Genomic DNA, 27485 nt, shown 5'->3' with positions numbered 1-27485 from the left:
TGATGGAAAGTCAGTGAGGCATCTACATTACAAGGGTAAGTAAGCTTTCTCATACACCCTTAACTTTTCAAATTAAAGTCCAGCAATGATATGCTAGAAAAAAATATCAAGTTTTATATGCTTCTATAACTCACATTTACAACATGAAGAAATATCAGAGAATCAAGTGAAACAAAATATTTTAAATGGTAGCACATTATAATAAATTCCTACACATGTTGAAATTAAGTAGGATAGAAATTTTTACAATTATTAACTAAGCTAAATCTAAGATCAAATGCATAAATTATTAATAGGGGTCTGCTGGTAAATGATTTTTCTTATAAAAATAAAAAGTATATAAAAAAATTATTTACATATTTATATATAATTTCTTAATGGTATATTTATTTCATTGACATAAATGAATAGAACAACAGCAGGCAGTTTAAGAATTTCAAATTAGTTGAATCAGAACATTTACAAATAACAAGTAAAAACATACTTTAATTATATTTTATTGAAAAAAAAATAGTCATTTAAATTATACTATATTCAAAATCATTACCGAAAATAATTACAAGTGCAAAACTTACATAACCATAACATATTTTGATCATTATTATCATAAAACATTTTATTGCTGTGTTTCAGGAAAAGATGAGGTTTGCAACTGCATTGGGTTTTCTGTCTCTATTGGCAACCTGTACTCTATCTTCTGGTATGATTATTTTCATTCCTGTTCAGTGTTATCACACACAACAGAAAATTACAAGATACTATATATTTCTATTACAAAAAACCTTATTTGTGAATCCAATGATAAGTTTCTTTAATGATAATTTATTTGTGCTGTTATATGGCACTTCATAATATATCAAGAAACTAAATGTTATGTTCAAAATTGGTTAAGGATCATAAATTTGTAAACTATGTCTCGTGTATTTTTCCTCCTTCAGTGTGTACATAATAATAAAAAATAAAGTATTTTTGGTGAATAGTTTATCATAAATGAAGTAATATTTTGGGAAAGAGAATCCCGATTATATACAAAGCTAACTTTCTACCTTCATTTTACAGGAAAGAACCTAGTGTGCTATTATGGCAGCTGGACTGTTTACAGACCAGAAGATGGGAAATATGATGTAGAGAACATTGACCCATTCCTCTGCACTCACCTCATCTATGGATTTGCTGGACTCAACTATGAAGGAATCATGGTGGCTCTTGATGCCTGGAACGACCTTCCAGACAACTGGGGAAAAGGTAATGAGCTCAACAGCTACAGAAAATACTGAAAGTATGTAAACTTCCAAGATATTCAAGTACAGTTTTAAAGCTTATGTAGTAACAATAACTTATGTGGAATATGTTCCAAGAATCTGTCTGTCTGTTGACATACATTTACTTTCTGTCTTTCATACAGGTGCATACACAAGATTCACTGGACTCAAGGAGCAAAATCCAAAGTTGAAAACTCTTCTGGCCATTGGTGGATGGAATGAAGGCTCTCCTAAGTATTCTACCGTAAGTGGCAATCAGAATTCACAATTTTCATAAATGATCATAATGTTAGAAATAAGCTACTACTATGGCTGTACTGATATCAAATTTTCACCAATACTGATAAAATACCAAAAACTGCAGATTTTCATTAAGAAGGTTATTAAAACTCTGTTGTAATTGATGTGTGTAGTTAGGTGACTGCACTAGGTTTATGTTTGAAAAAAGGTAAAGAGGACATGAACTAAATATAATAATGAAATGGAAGATTTTGACCCAAAATAATAAACTATTTTACCGATTAACCAATTTACTAAAATGGTTTGCTAGTTAATCCATACCATTCCTTGTACTGACAAATAAATTCATTCTAGAGAAACTGGCATTACTACATGACTAACAGTAAAATGTCTATATATATATATATATATATATATATATATATATATATATATATATATATATATATAAAGTGAAAGAGGAGAGAGGAAACACTCACCGGACAAAGAAAAAAATCAAATTTTCATGATGGTGTATCACATCTTCAGGAGTAGAGAGACGTTGTATATTTGATTTTTTCTTTGTCCGGTGAGTGTTTCCTCTCTCCTCTTTCACTTTTTAATTAGCCCTTGTGGCCCTCCTTCCTTTTATCCTATATATATATATGAATATTGGTAAAAATATTCATTAATTCTAAACCATAACAAAAAATTTTTAAAATATACATAATTTTCAGATGTCAGCCACTGCTGAGAGTAGGAGCAAGTTCATCACAAATGCTGTGGAGTTCCTGAAGAAGTACAATTTTGATGGATTGGATGTGGATTGGGAGTATCCCTCAGCAAGAGGTGGAAAGGCTGAAGACAGGGTGAGTGGCAACTCTTCTGAGGGTAAGCAACTGAAATATTAGAGGATAATGTTGCTCAACCGTTTCTTTTTTCTTTTGCTGAATTGAAATTCATTTCTCTCCTTTTAATATTTGTAGTAAATCTCAGAGCATAACTAGATATGAAAATGTATTTACATGCATTTTCTAAAGAATATCTTTATGAAAGAAACTAGAATTTCTTATAACATAAATATATGCACACTCTAATTAATTGTTTTGAAATTCTTAAAACAATAATCGTTATCGATTTCTACAAAAGTACATTCAGTATGCATATCTCCCTTGCACATACATGCACAGAGCGAGAATTAGATGACTTGATTTAGTATGTTACAACATGTTCTAATATCTAATAAATATATCTTCCAGGCAAACTATGCAACCCTTCTGAAGGAGCTCAAGACAGCTCTTGAGCCAGAAGGCCTGTTGTTGACTGCAGCCGTTTCTGCAGGAAAGGGAACCATTGATGTCTCATATGATGTGCCAGCAATGTCAGAGTAAATATACACACTATGTATTAAAAATTAATCTAGAGGCCTCTTTAACAAGATCATTGATCATTGATCAATAAACCTTTGCAACTATGAATACATTTAATATAAAAATAATGCATTTCTCTTTGCATGCTTCTAATGCTATCATGAAAAATTGGTGGTTCATATAACATGCTTTAATTATTTTTTAATTCTATGGAAACTTTTACTTGGTGCATAAATGGGAAAGAGAATATAAAAAAAATTGATAATCCAACAATTTCAAACACACATTTCTAATTCCTTAGATCTTTGGATTACATCAACCTGATGAGCTATGACTACCATGGAGCCTTTGATGGACTCACTGGACTCAACTCCCCAATGTATGGAAACCCCGAATATGATGAAGGAAACAGCACTTACTACAACACAGTAAGTAAATTAAAAAATAAATATAATGGCAATAAATAAATCCAGCAATTATCGGGGCTTTCAATAATGGAAGTACATTTTGTAAATTATTGACATTATTAGCATTTAAAGCAGACAAATATTATATTTAATAACTAAAATACAATATGAAGAGGTTTTCTTGGGATATCAGCCAGATTATTTCTGGAATGGGCTTCAGAGCTTTTGAGAGCTAATGCCACTCTCATCTTCATGAATTTGATCCATGAAGATAAGATTGACATTAGTTCTTGGATGGCTCTCCGGAAACCATGTGGCTGATATCCCTAGAAACCTCTTCATCGTTCCCTGCCAGAAAAGCTTGAAGAATTATCAAAACAAAGGGTGTCTCAAAAATATGGGATTTTTTAAAATCATAACTTGGCAACACTGAGAGGAATGTGGTGTCAAGTAACGTACAAAATATGAAGTAGGTGTCATGCCATGCAGTTATCATGGAGCAGTGGAGTGGTGCACAGCGTGCATATGCTGTGAAAGCATATTATAAGAATAACGACAGTGTTGGCGACATTATCAACTGCAACGGCATCCACAAGTTCTGTCCGCGCATGCAATAGCTAGTTGGGTACTCAAATTAAACAACTGCAGAACTGAAGACACGAATCCGTGAGGAAATCAACCAGATTCCTGTGGACATGTTACATCGAGCAATGCACAATGTTCTCTGACAACTTCAGGAATGTGTACGCACAAACAGTAGCCATCTTCCTGAAGTCATCTTCAAAACATGAAGGCAATTAATTGTAATCCCTGTACTATTCATCTCCATGAATACACTTACTTCGAAGCTTCGAAGTTCATCTTTCTCTTTTATTTTCCATTTCAAAATGTTCCATATTTTTGAGACACCCTTTACAACAGTCTATTACATCATACTGGTATCATTTCTTAATATCTGATTATATAATCCACTTTTATATATATATATATATATATATTTATACTTTTAACACAATAAGACAAATCTAAATCACCTGCAGCCAACCTTTCTCCTCACACATATACATTTTGTTTTACTTATGGCTCTATTGATACAAACTAGGTATTACTTTCTTATTCAATTAAATAAATATTCTTAAGAATTCTCAATACTTTTAACACAACTGCAGCATTATTAAAACTGTCTCCAGTTATATAAAGTGGAAATTTGTACCTATATATTATCATAGAGAGTCGAAACTTTATTCAGTTGAATCTCAAAATATTTGCAATGAGTATTTTCTTTAGAATTTCAGCGTTAACTACTGGATCAGCCTGGGAGCCCCACCCGAGAAGATCAACATGGGAATCCCCTTGTATGGACGATGCTTCACTCTGGATGACCCTAATGAAAATGGATTTGGAGTCCCTGGTTCAAAGCCCTGCACTGCTGGACCTTACACACGGGAGGCTGGCTTCCTGGGATACAACGAGGTACATTGTATTGCATTCATAGGAACATATAGCAATAATCACAGAATTTAATTTATTTGTTACATATACTTAAAAAGTGTTTCGTTAGTTGCAAAATTGAATGATTAGTAAATGTTAGAAGATGGAAGGCATTTTACAGAGGGAGGATATTGTTGTCAGTTTGGAATGCAAAAACCAGCCTGAACAGCTGAATCTGAATTGACAGTACATCCAGGTACATCCTGAATTGACAGGTACATCCTAACCAAGATAGGGATGGCTCCCGTGAACTAAAGTGCACATATGTTTGTTTAATCCTCTTGCTGCCCCTTCTCTTGTGCTGGTGAGCCATGTGACTACATCTCCACGGGGGCATTCTTATCTTAGCCATGCTGCACTGGAATTTGTTAAGAAATTACCCAAGATTGGGATGAATATTGGGCATCAGTTCTTATTTGATGTTTGGTCCTGCCTCAACTGGTATATACCTGGATGAAAGAAGCATGTCTCTGTTATTACATGTCTGAGGCAATCTTCTCATATTATACTCTTATCCTTACTTATCCTTCTCCCAAATTAGACATTGCTAATATAATTTAGAATGAAAGGAGAGAGGGAAACAAAATTTTCATGAATTCATCTACTTTTAATTTAAAATTTCAGCACAAAAAACTACAATTCACACTTAGTACCATTTTTTCAGCCATAAAATATACTAGATAACAAACAAAACTACTTACAAATGTACCAGAAACTGATTGCAAATTTTAGCAGAAATTCTGAACAGGTGCCCAAGCATTAAACACAGCATTCATTTCTCTATTGCAGATTTGTGTGATGATTCAAGAAGGAGGCTGGACTCTGGTGAGAGACGAACACTACCAAGTGCCTTACATTTACAAGGGAGACCAATGGATTGGCTTTGATGATGTCGAGGCTGTCACACTCAAGGTTAGTTCAATGTTATTTGTATTGCCATTTTAAAATTATTTTTAGGGAAATGTCTTACATTGCATACCAATAGGCACCACTTATCTATAAAAATCACATTGGACTGGATATTTGTAGAAAATACACTCTACAAAACAGAAAAATATATTAGCTTGACTGTTAGTTCTTTAAGTCTACAAGTTTATTAGGAAGGTAAAGAAGATGTAGAGACTGAAAATTGTCATAGGATAATAAAAATAATTATTTTTGGTCTCTGTACAGCCAAGAAAATGATAAAACTTAAATTTATAAATCTTTTTTAACACGTTAATTCATTAATTTGACAAAAAAAAATATACAACGACCTCAAATGGAAACATTTTATCCTCCAAATAGTGCTTCATGGTATCAACATATAAATATGTATATTTGTATTTGAGAAATATGATATTTTTCACCACCCAGCAATCAGGTAATTATTTTCCACTTTGCTTTACAGGCCAACTACGTGAATGAGATGAACCTAGCAGGTGCAATGGTGTGGTCCTTGGAGACTGATGATTTCCATGCTAAGTGTGGAGACCAAGCAAATCCATTGTTGCATGCAATCAGCAACATTGTTGTTGGAAGTGCATAATTAAATACAGTTTCCAGATGATGATCAGTGGTGCATCCAATAAAATTCAAAACTGAATAAAACAAATTCATGAAATGTACATTTTTTGATTAGAAATATATAAATATATGCAATAAATTAACACTTACTTTTTTCTTATGAACCTGTAGTGTGCTTTACCATTTCAAAGATCTTATGATGATTCATTGATTTTCAATTATTTCTTAATGGGTACATCAACAGTAAAAGTTATTTTCCTCCATCAGAAGTCCCTTTAATATAAAAACTAATGTGACTACAATAAATCTTGTAAATATTATCTCCATATCAACAGCAACATCTTAAATCTAAATTAGTATATTTTTGATAAAAGCTGGATGTGTGTAGGGGGTTCTAAGCACATATATGAAAAAAGCAAAACATTGTAAAAAAAAAAAAAAAGTGGTATTAGTAGATGTGGTTACATTGACCAGACTCATTAGACTGTAAGAATGCAGTTTCCAGGCTGTAATATGATTTGTATTTGTATTTTTGTTATTTTGCATCACTCTTCTGCCACTTTTGGCTAATGACAATGATGAGGATGATCGAAGATTGGATGAAAAGAATGATGGGACAAATCTGACAGAAAAATTTTAAAGTGGGAGAAACCCCCTGAAGTAAGCTGCATATATTCAAGGTTATGCGCTTAAGTCCTGGTGCCTTTAAATAAACCAGGACGTCGGTTGTTTGAATTTGATCAGTTCCCCTGCCTTCTTATTTTCATACTGGGTCATTCCACGTCAAATCAATCAATAAAAAATAATTTTGAACCTTAGGATTCAGATTTTTTTAGATTTTTTGTTTATACATTGTACCTATCAAGAGGACAAAAACTGCCAAATTTCAGATCTTTTTGGCTCTTAGTTTTTAAGTTATTGACTTTCAAAAAACAAAAAATCTCAAAATTTGACGACATTTTGAAATTTTTAAACAGTTGAAGATCAAAAACTATTTGACCTAGAGAGCTCTAATTGGTGTCATTCTCTTCTCCTTTTAATCAGCTTTAATTTGAAATGCAACATGACTGTGGTATTTGAATTTTGCAATTTTTAAAAAACATGAAAAAAGTTTTTTTTGAAAATCTCAAAAACATCATTTTTAATTTTCTTGAAAAAATATATGTTTTGAACACATCAATTGACTATTTGTGTGCAAAATTTCATAATGGGAGAGTAATGGGTTCCTATGGAAATTATTTTTTTTTGTATTGTAAAGTGTGTGAAATTTGCTAAATTATAAATTTTAGGTATCTTCATGTTTTTTGTAGTTTAAATTATAGTATAGACTAATATGAAGACTTCAATATCAACAACTCAGCATATAGTTGTGGTTTCAACATGGAAGTGAACAAATTTAGCAAATTTCACAACACATTACAATACAAAAAAAAAAAAAATCCATAGGAACCCAATGCCCTCCCATTATGAAATTTTTGCACACAAATAGTCAATTGATGTGTTCAAAATATTTTTTTTTTCAAAAAAATTGCAAATGGTGTTTTTGAGATTTTCAAAGAAGACTTTTTTCAAGTTTTTTTTAAAAAATTACAAAATTCAAATACCACAGTCATGTTGCATTTCAAATTAAAGCTCATTAAAGGCAGAAGAGAATAACACCAATTTGAGCTCTCTAGGTCAAATAGTTTTTGATCTACAGCTGTTTAAAGATTTCAAAATGTCGTCAAATTGTGGGATTTCTGCTTTCTTGAAAGTCAACAACTCAAAAACTAACAGAAAAAATCTGAATTACAACTACCACTGCACCAAAAAAGTATATATTTCTGAGATATCAAGGTTCAGACCCCGGTTGATTTGACATGAAATGATCCTATTTATTTAACTATTAATTATAATATACAAACAAACAAAACATATATAATACATAATATAAAGGTGATACAAGTAGTACAAAGTGTGGACACATTCTGCTGAACAGAACAGGTCTTGTGCGCATAGGATATATTTCTTCAGATATTTGGGGGCCCAAAGCTAAGCATAAAAACCTATATCTTTTCGTTTGCAGGGGGGGGGGGGGAGCGAGCAAGTTTTTTTAATCAATAGTAAAAACCTAAGAATATACACACTTAAGTAAACCTTTGAAAAATTGTAATTACTATTACTAGCTCTGACAACAAAAATATACATATCAAGGTACATCTAACTTGATGAGCTGGACAAAAAATCATTGTATTGTCATTATGTAACATAATACTTTATAAACTTTTGATTGAGAATTGATTATCATATTCTGTTTATATACTGTACTTTTTCTCACAATCCTTCATGAGAGTTTAGTATCTTCACACAAGCTCACACATGTACACAAAAATGTATTTTTTGAAGTTGGTTACGCATTGTATAAATATGCAACACTAATCAAGTAGCATACATATGTTTACAGGTATAAGTAAAAAAAAATACCAATCCTGATTAAATAAAACAGTGGCACGTACCAGGATTAATGTGCCAATATTATTATTATTATTTTTATTATTAGCAGTAGTAGTTTTGATTGGTTGATTTATTGATTTGGTGTTTTAAGTCCACTTTATACACCGTAAGGTTAATCGGGACTGGACCTACAGTTTAAAGTGGGATCCGAACCACTATGTGCCTCCATATTATTATTATTATTATTAGTAGTAGTAGTAGTAGTAGTAGTAGTAGTAGTATAAAATATCTTATTAGAAGTCTGTGCTGAAGCATTTGTGTTGGAACAAATTATTTTAAATATTTTTTCAACACATTCAATTTCACATTAGCTAATAATAGAATACAAGTACATAAACTGTGTTTTTTTATAAGACAGACAATACATTCGAACAAGTGTTCTCCGGTTACCAGCCAGGTTAAGTCTACGTTGGTTTCCAACGTTTCGAGCGCATACATTGATTGCTCTCATCATCAGAGAATATAGAAATAGAGATCAGTGTAGGGTTAAATATATGACATTATGGTGTGGAATTTGGATTATGTCTTCTTATTGGCTCGCTCTGGATCCTGTTGTTCTTATTGGCTGCAGCTTTGTTTTTACGGAGGAGCGAATTCAAGGCTTTACTGAGCTGGAGTCCCACTTCCCTGTTGAGATTGGTACTTTCCCGTGATATGGCTATGGCTTCTTTTACTCGTCGGTCTCAGTAACTGGCACATTTGGCTATTATTTTGATGTCAGCAAATAAAACCATGTGTCCCTCTGTAATGCTGTGTTCTGCAAGTCCTGACTTTTCAGGTTGGAATAATCTGATGTTGCATTGATGTTCGTTGTGTCGTTGTTCAATGGTGCGTCCTGTTTGGCCTATGTATGGTGTCCCACACAATACATAATATAATATGATTATTTTTGTACATATGACATGTATAATTTCTATATTCAACATATGTTTTACACATATGCAACATGAATCGACGTAAAATAACAAAATTCAAATGCAACATGTTAACACTAAATTGTGTACGTATTCAAAGTTTCCATAATACACATACGTATGGCATTCTACATAATCAATTCATCCACAACCTCATAACAAAACAGCAGCAAAAATGATATATATTGTCTCTTAGGGAGAATTCACAGCGAAGAGACACGTGACACAAGAGTTTCACACCGAAGAGACAAGATGCACGCGACACTTGTTTATTTGCTCAGTTTGCATAATGGTACCGATATAATTGCATTAATCAGTTTATTAGTTACCCGAAAAAAATGTAAAAAGATATATTGCTACATCTAAATCATATTGTAAAATTTGTGCAAGTTATTGAAACTTGGGAGATACATGTTGTGCATGAGAAAACTGAGAAATAATATGCACTGACCTCAAACTGTATACACTAGACTTTCCAGCCTGAATAAAGCAAATACCTAAACACTAGAGAAATGGTTCTCAACCTTCGTGAGCCGGCCTCTGTGATGGAGTGGTTAGCACATCACCAGGGGTCCCTTGTTCGAATCCTGGCCTGGGCATCGATGTTTGCGAGTGTCCATTCATCAATTTCATCAAATCATCACTCATCCCCATCTTCGCAAATTAGCCAAACGTGGCACAAAAAGCGAATCAATCAATCAACCTTCGTGAAACCATGTCCCGGCACTTTTTCTTAAGTCAATGCCCTTAGCCCAAGAATTATATTATATCAACAAATTAGAGGTTCAAACACGTTGTAAAGCCCCCTGTTGGACTCTCTTCTAGAGCTTTAATATAGCTTGTTGGAGTGAAGCAATCACTGCACATAGACGAACAACAAACTAATGGAACAATGCACAATATTAAGCAAACACCACAGTCCGAGAGACACGTAAGCAACATGTGACACATGCATCTTGCCATGTCTCTTTGGTGCGAAACGTTGCATTGATTACTGAGGATTCGCTTCCAAGCGAAACGTGTCTCATGTTGCATGTCTCCTCGGTGTGAATTCTCCCTTAAATGTGAACGTTCCTTTTTCTCCCAAACAATTGTTCTTGGATTTAAACTATTTAGATCCAAATTATTGCAAAAACTAAAAACAATACTGACTTAATAGGGCACCATTGCATTATCTCATTTATAACTTTTTTCATTTAGATTGTTCAGCACCTGGATCCCCTGCCGTCTCCTAGCTACGGCTCTGAACTTGATGAGACTAAGAAAATAATAAGAAAAGTATGCTTTGCGAGCAAAGCGAACAAGAAAATTTTAAGAAATGTATTCTTATTTGTAAAAAAGTTTACATCAAGGATGGCAATTGCCCCTCTTGCAGGTACCTTTGTCCGTCTGGAAGAAAAATGCAAGAAATACATGAAAACTGATACCATTTTGAGTATTGTCTTGTCCTGTTACTCTTAGATTCTGGTAGCTTTGTTTCTTTTTTACTTCAATGTTTGCCCCCATAGAAATTATTTCCAACCAAGGTTCAGGGGAATGCCTCCTGCCCCCTGTGGTTACGCCACTGGGTAACCAATACATCAACAACAGACGCCGACAATGGAAGTTAAAAGTAGCTTACATTTGTGTGGAAAAGAGAAGACCTCTATTTTTCGATGGACTGACCCATTCAAGAATGCGAGGACCACAGTATTTCCATGCTTCTTTCTCTATTCTCGCACATAATCATAATATACCATGCATTTTCATTATTAACTAGCTGATTGCCCGGGAATTTATTTATCCCAATCTTCTATTAGACAGGAATATAATGAATTCTAACTATAGTGTAAAATGAACTTGAAGTTGAACGGCATTGGGAGTGTCACTATTCATCTCAGCGGCCCCAAAAACTATGGATTCCACACTAATATCGGGGGTTTTACATGTCACTCCCTTCCTACCGCCACCCCTAGGGGTGCTAGGAGTGTCTTGGAGTTGAATAGCTTTGGGGCGTCACTATTCATCTTAGCGACACCGAAAACTATGGATTCCACACTAATATCGGTCGTTTTCGATTATTTTTACATGTCACCCCCTCCTACCCCCACCCCTAGGGGTGCCTTACCCCCACAATATTTCTTTCCAGATTGCAAGTCATACATGTACCAAGTTTGGTTGAAATCGTTCCAGGCATTCGAGAGTTATGCTGGAACAAACAAACACACACATATACACACATACATCCATTTTTATACAATATAGAAGATTGTTTATTTGGAAAAAGAAATACTGAGATAGAGTAAAATGCCCATTTGAGAGTAGAATCCTACGTAATTTCCCACAGAGCCCTTAAATAATTTATGAAATTTCCATCACACAAATAATATTTTGTTACAATATGAAATCGTGTTGAAAGTTATACAATGGGCCCATTATAGGGGAGGCCCAAACGAAAACTGAAGGGGGAGGAGGGGCTGGCCCACCGGTTTCGGCACCTTTGCTTGTGCATGAATTTGTTAGTCTTAATATATTGAGATATTAATAAAAATGAGCATATAGTGTGTTGTTGTAATTACCTGTCTATTTGAATCTGTTGAGTTAACTACTTTTGATAAAAAATTCTGGAGTCCAGAACAGTGGTTTAGACTTAATGACATATGGCTCAAGCCCCCTTCAGAAAATTTTCAGTTTACACTAGATAAAATTAGGTTTTCGGCTTCTTGAATAATATGGTGATAATTTGAGAGAAATAATTATCTAGGCAAGACGGAGAATGCTCTATAAGCCTGTTATTGTTAATAGCGTGTATCCAATGTAGGGATCAGGTGGCTCGAGGCCCCCCTGCTCCCAAAGGAAATTTTTCAGTTTACACTGATAAAATTAGGTTTTTGATTTCTTGAATAATGTGACAATAATTTAAAGAGAGGAATAATTATCGAGACAAGACGGAGAATGTTCTATAACACTATTATTGTTAATGGCACGTATCCAAGGTGGGGATCAGGGGTTCGAGCCCTCCCCCCCTTTATGAAATTGTTTTATTTACACTAGATAAAATTACGTAGGTTTTTGGCTTCTTGAATAATGTGATAATAATTTGAGATATATAATTATCGACGTGAGACGGAGAATGTTCTATAACCCTGCTCTTATTAATAGTGTGTATCCAAGGTGGGCATCAGGTGTCTCGAGCCCCATACCCCAGGAAATTTTTCAGTTTACATGAGATAAAATTAGGTTTTTGTCTTCTTCAATAATGTGACGATAATTTAAGGAGATAAATAATTATCGAGCCTATAACCCTGTTATTGTTTATAGCGCATATCCAAGGTGGTGGGGATCGTAACTCGTGCCCCCCCCCCCCCCACCAGGAAATTTTTCAGTTTACACTAGACAAAATTAGGTTTTTGTCTTTTTGAATAATGAAATTGAGAGTATTTGAAAATAAGATCCTTAGGAAAATCTTTGGATCTAAAAGGGATGAGGAGACAGGCGAGTGGAGAAGGTTACATAATTTAGAACTACATAATTTGTATTCATGTCCAGATATTATTAGAATAATTAAATCAAGAAGACTTAGGTGGGCAGGCCATGTGGCACGAATGGGAGAGGAAAGAGGAGTTTACAGGATTCTTGTTGGGAAACCTGATGGTAAGAGACCTGTAGGAAGGCCAAGACGAAGATGGAGGGACAACGTTGAGATGGACCTAAGGGAAATCGGTAGGGATGGAAAAGAGTATATAGAACTTGCTCAAGATAGGGAAAGATGGAAGGCCTGTGTCGCTGCAGCCATGAACCTTCGGGTTTAAGAAGGCTAGAGAGTTAGTTAGAATAATGTGACAATAGTTAGAGGAGAGAAATACTTATCAAGGCAAGACGGAGAATGTTCTATAACCCTGTTGTTGATAATATTGCACGTAAACTTTTCTTATGCTTTCGGTGTTGTCTTAGCGAACTTGAACACTATGTAGAAACTTGTCAGCATTTGGAAGCTGCACAACAAAGGTAGCGCCACAGGTAGGGCGATTCGGATTCATTGTAATTTTTTAATCTCTGAAAAGCACGAGAAGGAACGTTCTTGAAAAAGAGAAGGAGTTGAACTACTGGCAATATTTACAAATCGTTTTATCTGCGGAACGTTCTAGAATATAATGAGGATATTAATACGCGGCTTCAATTTCCCGGTTGATCTGTACAACAGAATAGGTGGAGACTTCAGAGGTAAGTATGACAATTCATACAGTCGATTAGTGATCAGTCAGTGTCCATTGGCTGCCTTGATCCATCAGAGACAAAGCGAAAGGAAATGGAACAAGATGTGACAATAGATTAGAAAAGATAAAGAGGAAAACAAGAAAAGGAAAGGAAAAAGAAGTAAGAGGAAAATCGGGAGTGTAAAAGAGAGGGGGATACATACGTCTTACATACACATATATACTAGAACATTCCCCGACATTCGCTATGAGACTTGGCGGCAAGCGGCCCGGCGTCAGCACTTGTCTTTCCCGGTGAACGGGTCCGCGACAGTCACACGCTACAGTCTGTTTTTTTTTTCATTCTCCCTGCCTTCACTCTCTTTCCCTTTCCGTTGACGTTGCAGACTGATGCCAGTATAATGCTCCCTCGGAAGTTGTGTTGTGTCGTGTCCGTGTGTTGAAGATTGTGGTTTAATATGGCACCACAAAAGTTTACATTACAACAAAGGATTTATCTTGTAGAGTTTTACTTCGGAAAGAGGAATTGTGGAGAAGTGCGACGACGTTTTGCAACGAAATTTCCTGGTGTTCCCGTTCCACATAGGACCACTATATTAAACCTCGTAAAAAATTTAGAGTAACAGGGTCAGTTCTGAATAAAAGTGGAAAGAAAAATGGGGAAATAAAGTATACAAACACAATCTGCACACCATCCGTGAGTTAAAAGAGAGTATTGTACGAAAAATCTGGAGAATTACAGTAGACGAACTTGCAAGTGTAAATGCCAATTTCCTTCGGAGATGCCAGGAATGTGTTGCAGCAGAGGGACATCATTTTCAACACCTGCTGTAGTCAAGGTTAGTACACAATATGTAAACTGTAATTTTAATAGCCGACTCTAGCGACTGTTGCGGACCCCGTTCACCGGGAAAGACATGCACTTATGCCGGGCCACTTTCGCCGAGTCTCGTAGCAAATATCAGGGAATGCTCTGTATATATGGTCTTACATTTATACTGCCCACCCAAATTTATCAATAAGGAGCTTCTGCCTACCTGGTCGAAAATTTCTGGCGCCGCCCCAACAAAGGGAGAGTCACATGAATAAATAAGTGGATACATAGGTACAGTGCATCTACATTGATTTTGCATTTTTCAGGGGGGTAAGATGGGAAAAAAACAATGTGATGGGAAAATTTAAAATCTTTGATAATTTTGTAACAGTTTGCCCTATTGGGACCATAAGGACTGAATGTATAATTTACGACAATGTAAAATTGGGGTTCAACAGTAAATGTTTCATGTGCATAAATACAAAATTACTTCTGAAATACATTTACAGCTTTATAAAAAGTAAACTTATTGGATATCAGGGTAGGTACCACCCTTCAAGTTGTGAAAAAAATACTCGTGATAGGCAATAACAGTAAGACTTAGGTGAGCAGGCCATGTGGCATGAATGGGAGAAGAAAGAAGAGTTTTTAGGGTTTTTGTAGGGAAACCTGATGGTAAGGGACCTGTAAGAAGGCCAAGACAAAGATGGAGGGATAACATTGAGAAGGACCCAAAGGAAATTGGTAAGGATGGAAAAGATTGGATTGATGGGATAGGACAGATGGAAAGCTTGTGTTGCTGCAGCCACAAGCCTCCATGTTTAAGAAGGCTAGAGATTTAATTCGACAATAACAGTTCTTTTTATTTGCAAAATCAGCTTTCCTCAATGCAATATTCATAATACTGCATAATTGTAAGGAAATTTAGACCTCATGAAAGTGTGGGGTGTCATGTGGAATATACACCTGAAATATTATCAGTATGTATCAGTGATTAAATTTGAACTAATATTTTCCAATACTCATACACCCTCTATACACCACCAGTAGCACAGACATAAATTTAAATAACAGACACTGGCACACTGTTTGGATATCATAAAGACACCAAAAAGTATGAGTTTCAAGTACAAGGGGTGATAAATTCATAGTGGCATGACCAGGGAGGAGTTAGTGTGGGGACATAAAATCCCCTCCCCCATAGTCTTAAAATATGACAAGAAGCTGACTGCCATCCTCTCCCTCCTTACAAAATAGAAGGTAACCAAAAAAGTTCTTGCCCTTTTTGACGTCCCATTACTCATGCGCTCACAGAGGGGAAACGAAATGACGCACGTGCCTGCCAAGCCAACAGGAGTTAGTCTGACCATCGACTGTCAGTAATACAGGCACGTTGCGCACACACAGCAGTCATAGTTCGTCCAGTGTCGAAGAGAAATGGAGGTATCGAAGCAGCTTGTTCACGTGTGTTTGTTGTATGACTTTAAAGTGGGCCTGACAGCTGCAGCATCAAGTCGCCGCATATGCCAGGCATTTGGGGAGAATGCCGTGAACCTTTCGGATGAACCTCGCAGTGGACGACCACGTGTGTTGGATGACGAGGCACTGTCGAGGAGGACAGTGATCTAACGTGTGATAAACTTGCAGAAAGGTTCCATGTTTCCGCTGAAACAGTCAGACTGCACCTGCATGGGATAGGGAAGTCATACAAGTTAAGCAAGTGGGTACCCCACACATTGTCGGCAGCCAACAAGGAACAACGAGTGACAGCCTGTTTGTCCTTGTTCACTCGGCACCTGAACACACCCATATTTGATCGCTTGCTCACTGGTGATGAAAAGTGGGTCCTCTATGACACTCCCAAGCGTACCAGACATTGGTTGTCGCTACGTGACCCTGTTCCTCACTCCTTAAGACCACCTCTGCACCCACGAAAGGTTATGCTCTCTGTATGGTGGAATTGTCAGCAAGTGGTGCATTACGAGCTCCTTCCACCTGGTCAGACCATCACTGCTGACCTATACTCTCAGCAGTTGCAAAGGGTGCACCATGCATTGCGGCAGAAGGAGCCGGCATTGGTGAATCGCAAGGGTGTGATGTTCCTGCACGACAATGCCAAGCCACATGTTGCAAAGAGGACCTGGGAGACCCTTCAGCAACTTGGCTGGGAGACACTGTGCCATCCACCATATTCACCGGACCTTGCACCAACAGATTACCACGTGTTTCATTCCCTCGACAACCACCTCCATGGGAGATCCTTCGCCAATGAGGGAGACCTGCGGAACGCACTCACGGACTTCTGTGCATCCAAGCCCACCGAGTTTTATCACCAGGGTATTGTGCAGCTGCAGGAACGTTGGCAAAAGGTGTTGGATGCTGATGGAGATTACTTTAAAACCTAAAGGTATTGCTCTTTGTTTATCACTGCTCTAAAACGGCAAGAACTTTTTTGGTTACCTTGTACATCATATTACTGAGAACTTACATGTAAAAGCATAAGAACAAACAAACTTATTGAAGAATTGATATGTTTATCAGGGCAATATAATGTATTATCAATATTAAACATATATCAATATTTATTTGTCTTTCATTTGTATTTGATTTTACACAATATTTAAACTAAGGATGGGACACATTAATATGTATTTGCTGATTTAGGAATATCAAGATATCAGTTTATTAGAAAAATTACAGGTCACTTTTACCAATCCATTACATAATAAATAAAATTGTGTCATTTGTTCTTATTTTTATGAATACAAACATGTAATTCATATACTCTTGCTTTCTAAAGTAAATGTCTAAGTATGTAGTTTATTTTCAAAGAGGTTAATTAAGGAGGTTTGTGACCAATTCTTGATCTTCAAGGTACATTTGCAGATCTGTAGAATGTCATTTATCAGTAGACTTTATCTTGGTTTTCATAGATATTAGCAAACATTTTACGTCAGTCCATTCCTAATTTCCAATCTATCAAACAGTGCCCATCAGGTTATCAACAAGGGTACACAGGCATATACTATTTGCCAGATATACAAATAATTACTTACCTACTCCTTGGTGCTACAACTCATGAAGAGCCGTTGTCTCCTTCACACCCAGCCTCCATTCTTGTCTATTGTCCACTTTTCTTCTTCATCTCCTCATTCCCAGTATCTTTATATCTATTTCAAGATGATCTCTTCCTTGGTCTTCCCTTCTTTTCCTTTCTCAGTGTTCCTATTATTCTCAATGTATGCACGAGGATAAGTAAAAAAATATCCACAGTTTCACCAGAACTTTCTTTAGGTTGGCCACACTGCCTTCAGACTCTTAAAAGTTGAGACACTGATTGCCATCTTCCCCCTCTTATCTCTTCTCACATTCCTTGCCTTGTGTGGTCGTTCACTTAATAATCCATCCTTCCGAGACTTCTTGTTGGCTTTTCAACAATGCATTTTTTATGAGGTAAAGTTGTTAACTTTACACTCAACCCCCAACCTGGTTTCTTATTTAGTCACGACATATTACCTTTGAACTTTCCAGCATGGGTGCCCCTGCAGGTAGCAATTGCTACTCTTGGCATAGCTCTTAGGATCTATTGACCATGTAAACCTTCTCGACCAAAAAAATGCCTTTGACAAGGTAGAGATACCATGAGAGGAAAGTGTTTATACATACATATACATTACTACATATTTACAATAAATAATTTTAATGCAAGGCATTAAGTCATGCTTTAACTAAATTTAATATAACCAATATTGGCACAAGTTCATTAAATGGTTTAGAAAAATGCTTGCACAAGAAAACATTAATGCACAGACTGGGGCACAAACCTGAAAAATGAGGGTTGGGGCATAAGTCATGGCAACTATTTCTTTTTCATGAGAATGCAGGACCAACATGAAAATCCGAAATATACAAATGGAAAAGGGCACTGTATTGCAATGTATGAATAATGCAGATCACGTGTGCCAGCTGTAGCACAGGGAAGTGAGAAAAATATCCTTCTTAAAGATAGCACTGTGCCACATATGTTTACAAGTCTGAAAGCACAGGAGTATTACAGGAGCAAAAGAGGTGCATACTTTGGTAGTACACTATTCCTCACAGTCTCCACCTGCTCCCTGTTGCATTCCTCTATATTTCTCCCCTAAATAACAGCTATTTTGATACACAAATGCTGTTCTCACCATGGAATGGCGGTTGACTCAACAAGAATTACCACTGCCCTCTGTAAAATAATTGTTCATCACACTTTTATCTAGTGACGTAGTACCATCGTTTAACTTCTAGAAAAACATAGTTGCCATGACTTATGCCCCAGCCCTTGTACATGTTTACATTTTCATTGCTGAAAAGAACTGGTAATTTTGTGGAGTTGAAATATTCTAGAAATTATGCAAAATTCAAAATAGTTCACTAATTATGCATAAATAGTGTGCAACAAAAGCAGATTTTTTAAAATTAAATGATAGTTACCCTAATATTCTGATCATTTCAAGTGAATCTAATATTGTTATTAAGGCAGGTAGAAAAATTATGAATACCTTTACTCAAAAACTAAGTATAATTATTTGCATTGGTATGATAATTGATTGATTGATTTGCTTTATTTTATTTGTTTTTCTGTCTCTGTCATTTTTGGCTAATCGTGACGATAGGCGTCAATAATGGTTTAAAGAGTATTGGCTGAATCACACGTTAGATTGTAAGTGGTTTTGGATTTGTGACTTTGTGAATGCTCAAGAAAAAAAATAATATTGCAATATACACAACTGCTACTTTCTCAAGCTCTGACATTTATTGCAGATGTTTGGATGATGCCAGATTCAATTCATCTCATTGTTTCCCACTTATCATTATTTGATAATATTTCTTCAAACTCCACACACATGGTAACTTGTACAGTAGTTTCCCACACTATCATATGCATCGCATCCAACATCCATGGGAACAGAATCACCTGACTCTCAGAAGCGGGTATATAAAGCTAGGGAAATTCTTTGGAGACCAGTGAGCACCTCCACTACAAGCGGTAAGCACCTAAGTAAAAGTATCTCTTAGATTTCAAAAAGAAATTCCATAATAACTAAGAATAAGCAAACCTTATGTTAAATAAAAAACACTGGCAGCTTAATATTTCAATCAAATGTTAAACTTGGACTTCTTTCTCATACAGTATGGATATACGCATATCTAAATACACCATACACCGATGCAGCCAGCTAGTTAAATAGTGGTGGCAATCATAGTTTTGAATTTGTTGGTTATAGATTCATATACTGTAGCAAAAAAGGTAAAAAAAAGGTAAAGTGCTCCCCTGTGCATAGCACCATGCCATGAAGGCGTATAGGGGGTGTGGGGGTAATGCCCCACACTTTCTTGATCCGGTCGTGAGTGGAGGTGATGTGATCAGCATCACGCCCCTGACCGCCTTTATCCCCCAGGGTTTCCCCCAGGTACCCATGTTATTCGACACTGGGTGGGCGCCGGGGCCGCTTCCAACGTTAGAAAAGTTCCCGGATTTGAACCGGCTGGGGATCGAACCCGGGACCTTTAGCATGGTAGTCAGACACGTTACCGACTGAGCCACCGCGGCCACTGTAGCAGATATTTTAATACCAGGAAATTTCAATCAGCTTATAATTTACTTCAATTTAAAGTATTTTCTTTGATAAGGATAAAATTATAATAATGCCTAAATGCAATGCAAAATGCATATCTTTAGCTCAATTCTTGTCTCTCTTGTAGAGGCAATAATTGAGCCAAACATGTAATTATAGTGGAAATTTTATAGTAATAATTTTTTAGGAATACACAAATAAATTTGTTTAATTTTAAAAAAATAAATAAATGAAATACATGCATATATTTTAAAGCTCTAATATTGTTTTTTATTTATACAGGGAAAGATGAAACTTACAGTCACACTTGGTTTGCTAGCATTCTTTGCAGGATGTTCCCTATCATCTGGTAAGCTCATTTTTTGTGATCAGTATAAATTAAAATTTTCCAAAATTTGCCAGTAAAAAAAAATATGTGTGATGCTACTTGTTATTTGTACTTTGCTTATTTTACACTACTCCTCTTAGATGCAACTGATGAAGAGATAAACACAAAGGAGCACCCATGTTCAAGCAAGGACTTGAACCTAGATTCTTCACTGTCAATAACTGAATGTGATTAGCCATGAGGCAGGAACGTAAACACAAATATGTAGGTGTCGCAATGCAACACTAACAAGCTTTTACAAGCTTTTTGTAACATGTTGCTTATTTGAGCCTTGTTTCGGCACTATAAGCCCTCAGAAAATGGCATTTTCTTTCTATGCTATGTGTCTGTAGCCACATCAACAGATTCACAGTTGCCACTATGTAACCAATAAATATAAAGGTCATCCTCTGGATACTAAATACTTCCATACAGCATTTATGAAGATCTTATTTAACTGAAAAACACAGCATACGAGTATGTAACATATGAATGGTTGATGATAGATGCATGATTTATGTACAAAGAGTTAAACCATGTGACTTCACACTGCTGGCATCTCTTCTTGCCAATCGCAACAGAAAAAGATACATACAGGATATAAAATGCAGGTTTGCAAGGACTCGTAGCATCAAAACAAGAACTGAATGAGCAACTGAGAACAGTTGTTTATTTTGATGTCCTCTAAATGCTTTGGAAGTTTGTTGGTATTGTGCAGGAACACCCTATATATATTTTTTCAAAACACAAATTCCTATAGTTGCACACTGTATGTGAGAGGAAGTAAATAAAAGATGTTCCACTAGTCCACATACATAGGAACTTGTGTGTCTGGAAGAGAGAACAATACCTTTTATTTACTCCCTTGACTCTTCATTCTGATTCTAACAATTGTTTTAAATGTTGGCAGCTATTTCAGATGTTATCACTGCGTTGTTTTGCTTTCAACTTTTTTATTCTGGACTAGTTAGTAAAGAAAAAAATGAACTGCATTTATTACACGCTACATAGGGCATAATTGATTTGAAATTTTGATTATGAAAAACGTTCTTTTCTTTCTTTTTCAGGGAAGAACCTAGTGTGCTACTATGGCAGCTGGGCTGTGTACAGACCAGAAGATGGGAAATATGATGTAGAGAACATTGACCCATTCCTCTGCACTCACCTCATCTATGGGTTTGCTGGACTCAACTATGAAGGAATCATGGTGGCTCTTGATGCCTGGAACGACCTTCCAGACAACTGGGGAAAAGGTAATGAGCTCAGTGACGAGGAAATATTAAAAGTCTGTAAGAAGCAATTTATTGCAGCCTCTAGTGGATGGAACTTTTCTCACTCTGTAGTAAACCCTTTCCGGACTGCAATTTTCTGGGAAAATGCTTTTCAAACGTGCAAGGGAACCTATTTGAAGTTAAAGTTTATTTCTTTTGGCAGGGGAGAGGAGACCATGCTCTTATGAAAAAGTTATATAATTTCATCCTCCCTCCTAACAAGCATAGTTAGAAGAGAAAGGAAATTGAAATTTTAGCTTTTGAAGATGAAGAAAATTAAAATTTATTTGATATATTTATTTATTTTACTTTGCTTTCTGCCACTTTGGCTAATTGTGAAGATGAGAATGAAGGGTGATAAGATGAATTGGATCACAAACATGCAAGGATAGGACACAAGAGCCCCAAGAGGATTATACTGCTTGTGAGTCCAGATGCCAGTGCCTTGCTTGTCTGCAAAATGCAGTCCAGCGTGTACTATGTAGAAGGCAAGTTGATATTTGGGTGGCTGTAGAAAGAGTAATCCCTTACACCCTGAAATTTTACCTGAGTCCAATGAAATCTATAGCACTTGCATGAAGATGGGATGTCAAAATTTGACTTCCTGTGAATGCCTTTGCCATGCCATTCAGAATAAATCAAACCTCAAATCTCCACAATGGACAGTTCTCATTCAATGATGTTTTGTATATTTGTATATCGTATTTGAATGTTCCACACTAGTGCTGCATCGAGGGTTTTTTTGCTCGATTGTCTAATAGTTCATGTGGATGACACTAGATGGCATACGGAATTGACTGATTGGTATGCACTTGAAGCCCAGCAGTTCACGTATAACCATCATTTGTATGCGGTAGTGGACCCTCAAATATGCATCGTGAAGTTAAAGACGCAGTAAAATTGAAATTTAAGTAAACATAGTCATCATCTCCATGTTAAAATGTAGTTTAGTCTATCTTACCAATACATACATAGCAACATGAAAGTGAATAGATGATTATGGGCTGAAACTACCAGGGTGGATTTTTACACATATATTTCTATGATTATTGTCACATTGAAATGATATTCGATTCTATATACTCGAGCGTATCATCAAGCTCAAGCATGGGAAACTCAAATGATTATTTTCGACCGAAAGTAGTCCCATGCAGTACTCTAATCCACACTTTTAAATTAGATTTTTTAAAGAACAGCAGCTTTTGACAAACCTACAATAATCGTATCCTATTGAAAGTCAATTATCTCATACCTCTATATTCTGTATATATATATGTATAAATGACAAAAGAAAACAGAAATGAAATATAAAAAAATTGTTCTGTAGAAATAATAAGAAATTTCAATAAGCTGCTCCTGAGACCAGCCACCGTTTAAATGTTAAATAATATCTAAATTAAGTTAATGCAATTGTAATTACTTTTCTTGCTGTGCAATATAATAGCATGCTTACTATTTGAAATCAAAGCAAAAAATCTCAAATTTGCATTCAAATTCAATTATGTATGCAGTAAAAATATTCCATTTAAGAGAGAATTTTTTGTAAACACATGTAAAGATAATATATATTTAAAACTTTTTCCATAATGCAATTCAAAGCTTACAAACTATGAAAAAACTACTATTCCATTAAGAGGACTAACATCAAATATGAATTAATTTACACTTTTTCCCCCATTCTACAGGTGCATACACAAGATTCACAGGGCTGAAGGAGCAAAATCCAAAGCTGAAAACACTTCTGGCCATTGGTGGGTGGAATGAAGGCTCTCCTAAGTATTCTACCGTAAGTGGTAATTAGAAACCAGTGTGTTATTTAGAATTCTTAAAAAGTTCAAAATGGAAGGAAAATTATTTTAATAAGCCAAATTTTGTAATTTGTATTTAAAAAATGATATCACTAAAGAACAAATACCAAGATGTAAGATTTACTGATTTTCAGTTTTTCAGTACAAACTTCTCAAAACTCAAAATGTTAGCAAGCATAATTTTCGTATTTCAATTTTGAAGATACACACACATATTTTTCTACTTTAGATGTCAGCCACTGCTGAAAGTAGGAGCAAATTCATCACAAATGCTGTGGAGTTCCTGAAGAAGTACAATTTTGATGGACTGGACATGGATTGGGAGTATCCCTCTGCAAGAGGTGGGAAGGCTGAAGACAGGGTGAGTGGCAACTCTTCTGAGGGTAACTCACTCAAACATTAGAGGAAAATTTTGCTCAACCAGGGGTCTGTGCATTATCATTATGTCTTCTTTGATGAATGAAAGTCATTTTCATCCTTTTAACATTTCCTGCAACTTTACAACATAACCAGATACAAAAATTAATTTGTTAACACTTGTTTCAGAACATGTTTTTTAACACGCAAAACAAAATATTTATTTTAAAATAAATATAGATATCAATAACTAATTGTTTCAATTCCTTCAAGCAATAATGGTTCTCAATTTCTATGAAAATATGCACATCTTCCTTACCCTACATAGAGGAAATTGGATAAGTGAATGTACTAAAATCTAATCCAATGTACAATATGGAGAAAATACATACATATCTACCTTTTAGGAAAATTATGCAACTCTTCTGAAGGAACTCAAGGTAGCTTTGGAGCCTGAAGGCCTGTTGTTGACTGCAGCTGTTTCTGCAGGAAAGGGAACAATTGATGTTTCATACGATGTCCCAGCAATGTCAGAGTAAGTATACACTATGTATATTAAATTTATTCTAGCCACCTGCTTGGTGAAAACATTGAGAGGATGCCCTTCATCAAATAATCAATTATATTTTGAAACTGTGAACAGACTGTAATAGAAAAATAATGTATTCCTCTTTGCACATTAGTGATTCATTTCACATGTTTCAATCAGTTTTTGATTCTAAGAAAACTTTTCTTTGTGTATGTATCGGAAAGAGTACATAAAATACTTTGTGGAAGGTTTATTATTTTATATTTCGTACAATTTCAAACACACATTTCTAATTTGTTAGATCTTTGGACTACATCAACCTGATGAGCTACGACTACCATGGAGCATTTGATGGGCTCACTGGACTCAACTCCCCAATGTACGGAAATCCAGAATATGATGAAGGAAACAGCACTTACTACAACACAGTAAGTAAATTAAAAATCAAGATAATGGCATTAAATCCCCTAATTCTCAGAGCATTAATATTTTTTTTAAAACTATGAAAATATAATTAGTACATTATGGTAATAGTTAATGTTAAAACTGACAAATATTCTATGTGGTAACTAAAATATAGCAACTTTTTATGTCACACACTCCTGCCTTTTCTTAATATCTATTTCTATAATCCATTTCAGATTTAAATTCAGACTTTTCACACAACAGACAAACCTATATCGTGCTCTCCTCCTTCACCACTGCAAGACATGAGGCATTGTTTTGTTTGACTCATGAATCTAGAAGTAGAAAGTTTTCATTTTGTTTTATTCAGTTTACAAAACCTCTTATAATTCTCAGTTCATTTCACACATCCAAAATAGCAGCATTATTAAAATTGCTCTCAGTAATATAAAATATAAAAATTTACTTTTATATTGCCATTGTAAGTCAGTAACATATATGAAGGGCTCAGGTGTAAAACATGGTAAGTGACATTTTGGTAATTTTTGAGTTACAAAGTAAAATGTGCCATTCTTCAATTTTCGAGTGAAATAGCCATATCATACAATTTGCATTGGACTCGGTGAAGCCTTCTGAAATTGGTAAACACAACATGAAAACAATTTATCTACAGTATAGCTTGTAATAAACTTTTCTCTTACTGGAACTCAGAAATGACCAAAATGTCACTTACCATGTTTTACACCCGAGTCCTTCATTTAGTAAACCTTAAATATTGAATACTTCAATGAGCATCTTATTTAGAATTTCAGCGTCAACTACTGGATCAGCCTGGGAGCCCCACCCGAGAAAATCAACATGGGAATCCCCTTGTACGGACGATGCTTCACTCTGGAGGACCCTAATGAAAATGGATTTGGAGTCCCTGGTTCAAAGCCCTGCACTGCTGGGCCTTACACAAGGGAGGCTGGCTTCCTGGGATACAACGAGGTAAATTATATTACATTATATTATTAAAACGAACATTTAGCATATTTTAAATTCAATCATTACATATAAACAATTACAGTGTTTCATAAGTTGCAAAATATTCATTCATCTTTCTACTTTAATTCAGAATTTCAGGACATAATATGTTACTAAAATTCACACGCAATACCATATTTCATCTGTAAAATGTCCTAGATGAAAAATATGATTCACAAATACACCAAAAACTGATTGCAAATTTTAGTTGATCTTCTGAACAGGAGCCCCAGTATTAAACACAGCATTCATCCCTCTATTGCAGATCTGTGTGATGATTCAAGAAGGAGGCTGGACTCTGGTGAGAGACGAACACTACCAAGTGCCTTACATTTACAAGGGAGACCAATGGATTGGCTTTGATGATGTCGAAGCTGTCACACTCAAGGTTAGTTCAATGTTATTTGTGTATTGTTTCCTTAAAATTCCTTTTAGGAAGTCTTACATTACATATTAATAGGTACCATTTCTCTATAAATATCACATTAGGTTGAATATTGGTAGAATAGATTCTATGAAACAGAAAATTGTATTAATTTGACTGTTAGTTCTTTCAAATCGACAAGTTTATTCAGGGAGGTAAAGAGAAGTAGTGAGTGCAAAATCCTTGACAGGTTGTCATAGGATATATTTTTTTAAAAAATCACTTTTGGTCTCTGTACGGGCAAGAAATTGATAAAACTCAAATTTAATAAATCTTTTTAACACTTGTTAAACCTGTTAATTTAAAAAAAAAAATATGCATCAATCTCAAAGAGTGCATTTTTTCTACAAATATTATTTCATTGTACACAACATATACATAAAACATAAATACTGTACATGTATTTGTATTTGAGAAATATCATATTCTTTCCGACAATATTATGTGTAAAACCCAGCAATCAACTAATTATTTTCTACTTTGCTTTACAGGCCAACTATGTGAATGAGATGAACCTAGCAGGTGCAATGGTGTGGTCTTTGGAGACTGATGATTTCCATGCTAAGTGTGGAGACCAAGCAAATCCATTGTTGCATGCAATCAGCAGCATTGTTGTTGGAACTGCATAATTAAATACAGTTTCCAGATGATGATGAGTGGTGCATTCATTAATTTTCTAAATTGGATAACACAATAAATGCTTTTCTGTGTGGATTATTAATGTAATACTTTCATTGGAAAAATATAATTATATGCAGTAAGTTGAAAATGACTTTTACCTGGTGTAGTTTTAAAATGCTTAACCACCTTAAATAACCTTCTTAATATGTGTATTTTTTACTTTACTTCACTTTTCTGTCTCCTCTGGGTGACTGCAATGATGAGGATGAATGATGATGATTAGATGAAGTGATGAAGAAACATACGCAAGCTGGGAAGTGTAACTGGACATTTGCTGGTAATATACTGAATTTACCATACTAAGTGCCACTGAAGTGGCAATTAATCTTA

The 27485-nt window shown here is 35.3% G+C and overlaps 1 protein-coding gene across 1 annotated transcript; it reads left to right on the top strand.

The window, feature by feature from the left end:
- Positions 1-28: 28 nt before the first annotated feature.
- LOC145986404 (putative chitinase 10) lies at positions 29-27187 on the top strand. Its single transcript, XM_083120385.1, has 20 exons — positions 29-35; positions 634-700; positions 1060-1245; positions 1406-1506; positions 2219-2350; positions 2741-2868; positions 3153-3279; positions 4546-4731; positions 5539-5661; positions 6140-6269; positions 19682-19698; positions 20570-20636; positions 21722-21907; positions 23611-23711; positions 23963-24094; positions 24498-24625; positions 24921-25047; positions 25829-26014; positions 26316-26438; positions 26966-27187. The coding sequence occupies exons 2-20, from the start codon at positions 640-642 to the stop codon at positions 27101-27103; spliced, it is 2379 nt and encodes a 792-aa protein (XP_082976511.1). The 5' UTR covers positions 29-35; positions 634-639; the 3' UTR covers positions 27104-27187.
- The last annotated feature ends 298 nt before the right edge of the window (positions 27188-27485 follow it).

This window comes from Lepisma saccharinum, chromosome 1, assembly GCF_977018435.1.
Source record: "Lepisma saccharinum chromosome 1, izLepSacc3.1, whole genome shotgun sequence".
Classification (NCBI taxonomy): domain Eukaryota; kingdom Metazoa; phylum Arthropoda; class Insecta; order Zygentoma; family Lepismatidae; genus Lepisma; species Lepisma saccharinum.
Note: the sequence above shows the minus strand (reverse complement) of the source record. Positions and strands in the feature narration are given on the sequence as shown.

Excerpts from the sequence above, each read along its gene's own strand:
- LOC145986404 (XM_083120385.1), top strand. The coding sequence starts at position 640 with ATGAGGTTTGCAACTGCATTGGGTTTTCTGTCTCTATTGGCAACCTGT. Across the intron at positions 2,351-2,740 it reads GTGGAAAGGCTGAAGACAGG|GCAAACTATGCAACCCTTCT; the intron begins GTGAGTGGCAAC and ends TATATCTTCCAG. Across the intron at positions 5,662-6,139 it reads TCGAGGCTGTCACACTCAAG|GCCAACTACGTGAATGAGAT; the intron begins GTTAGTTCAATG and ends TTTGCTTTACAG.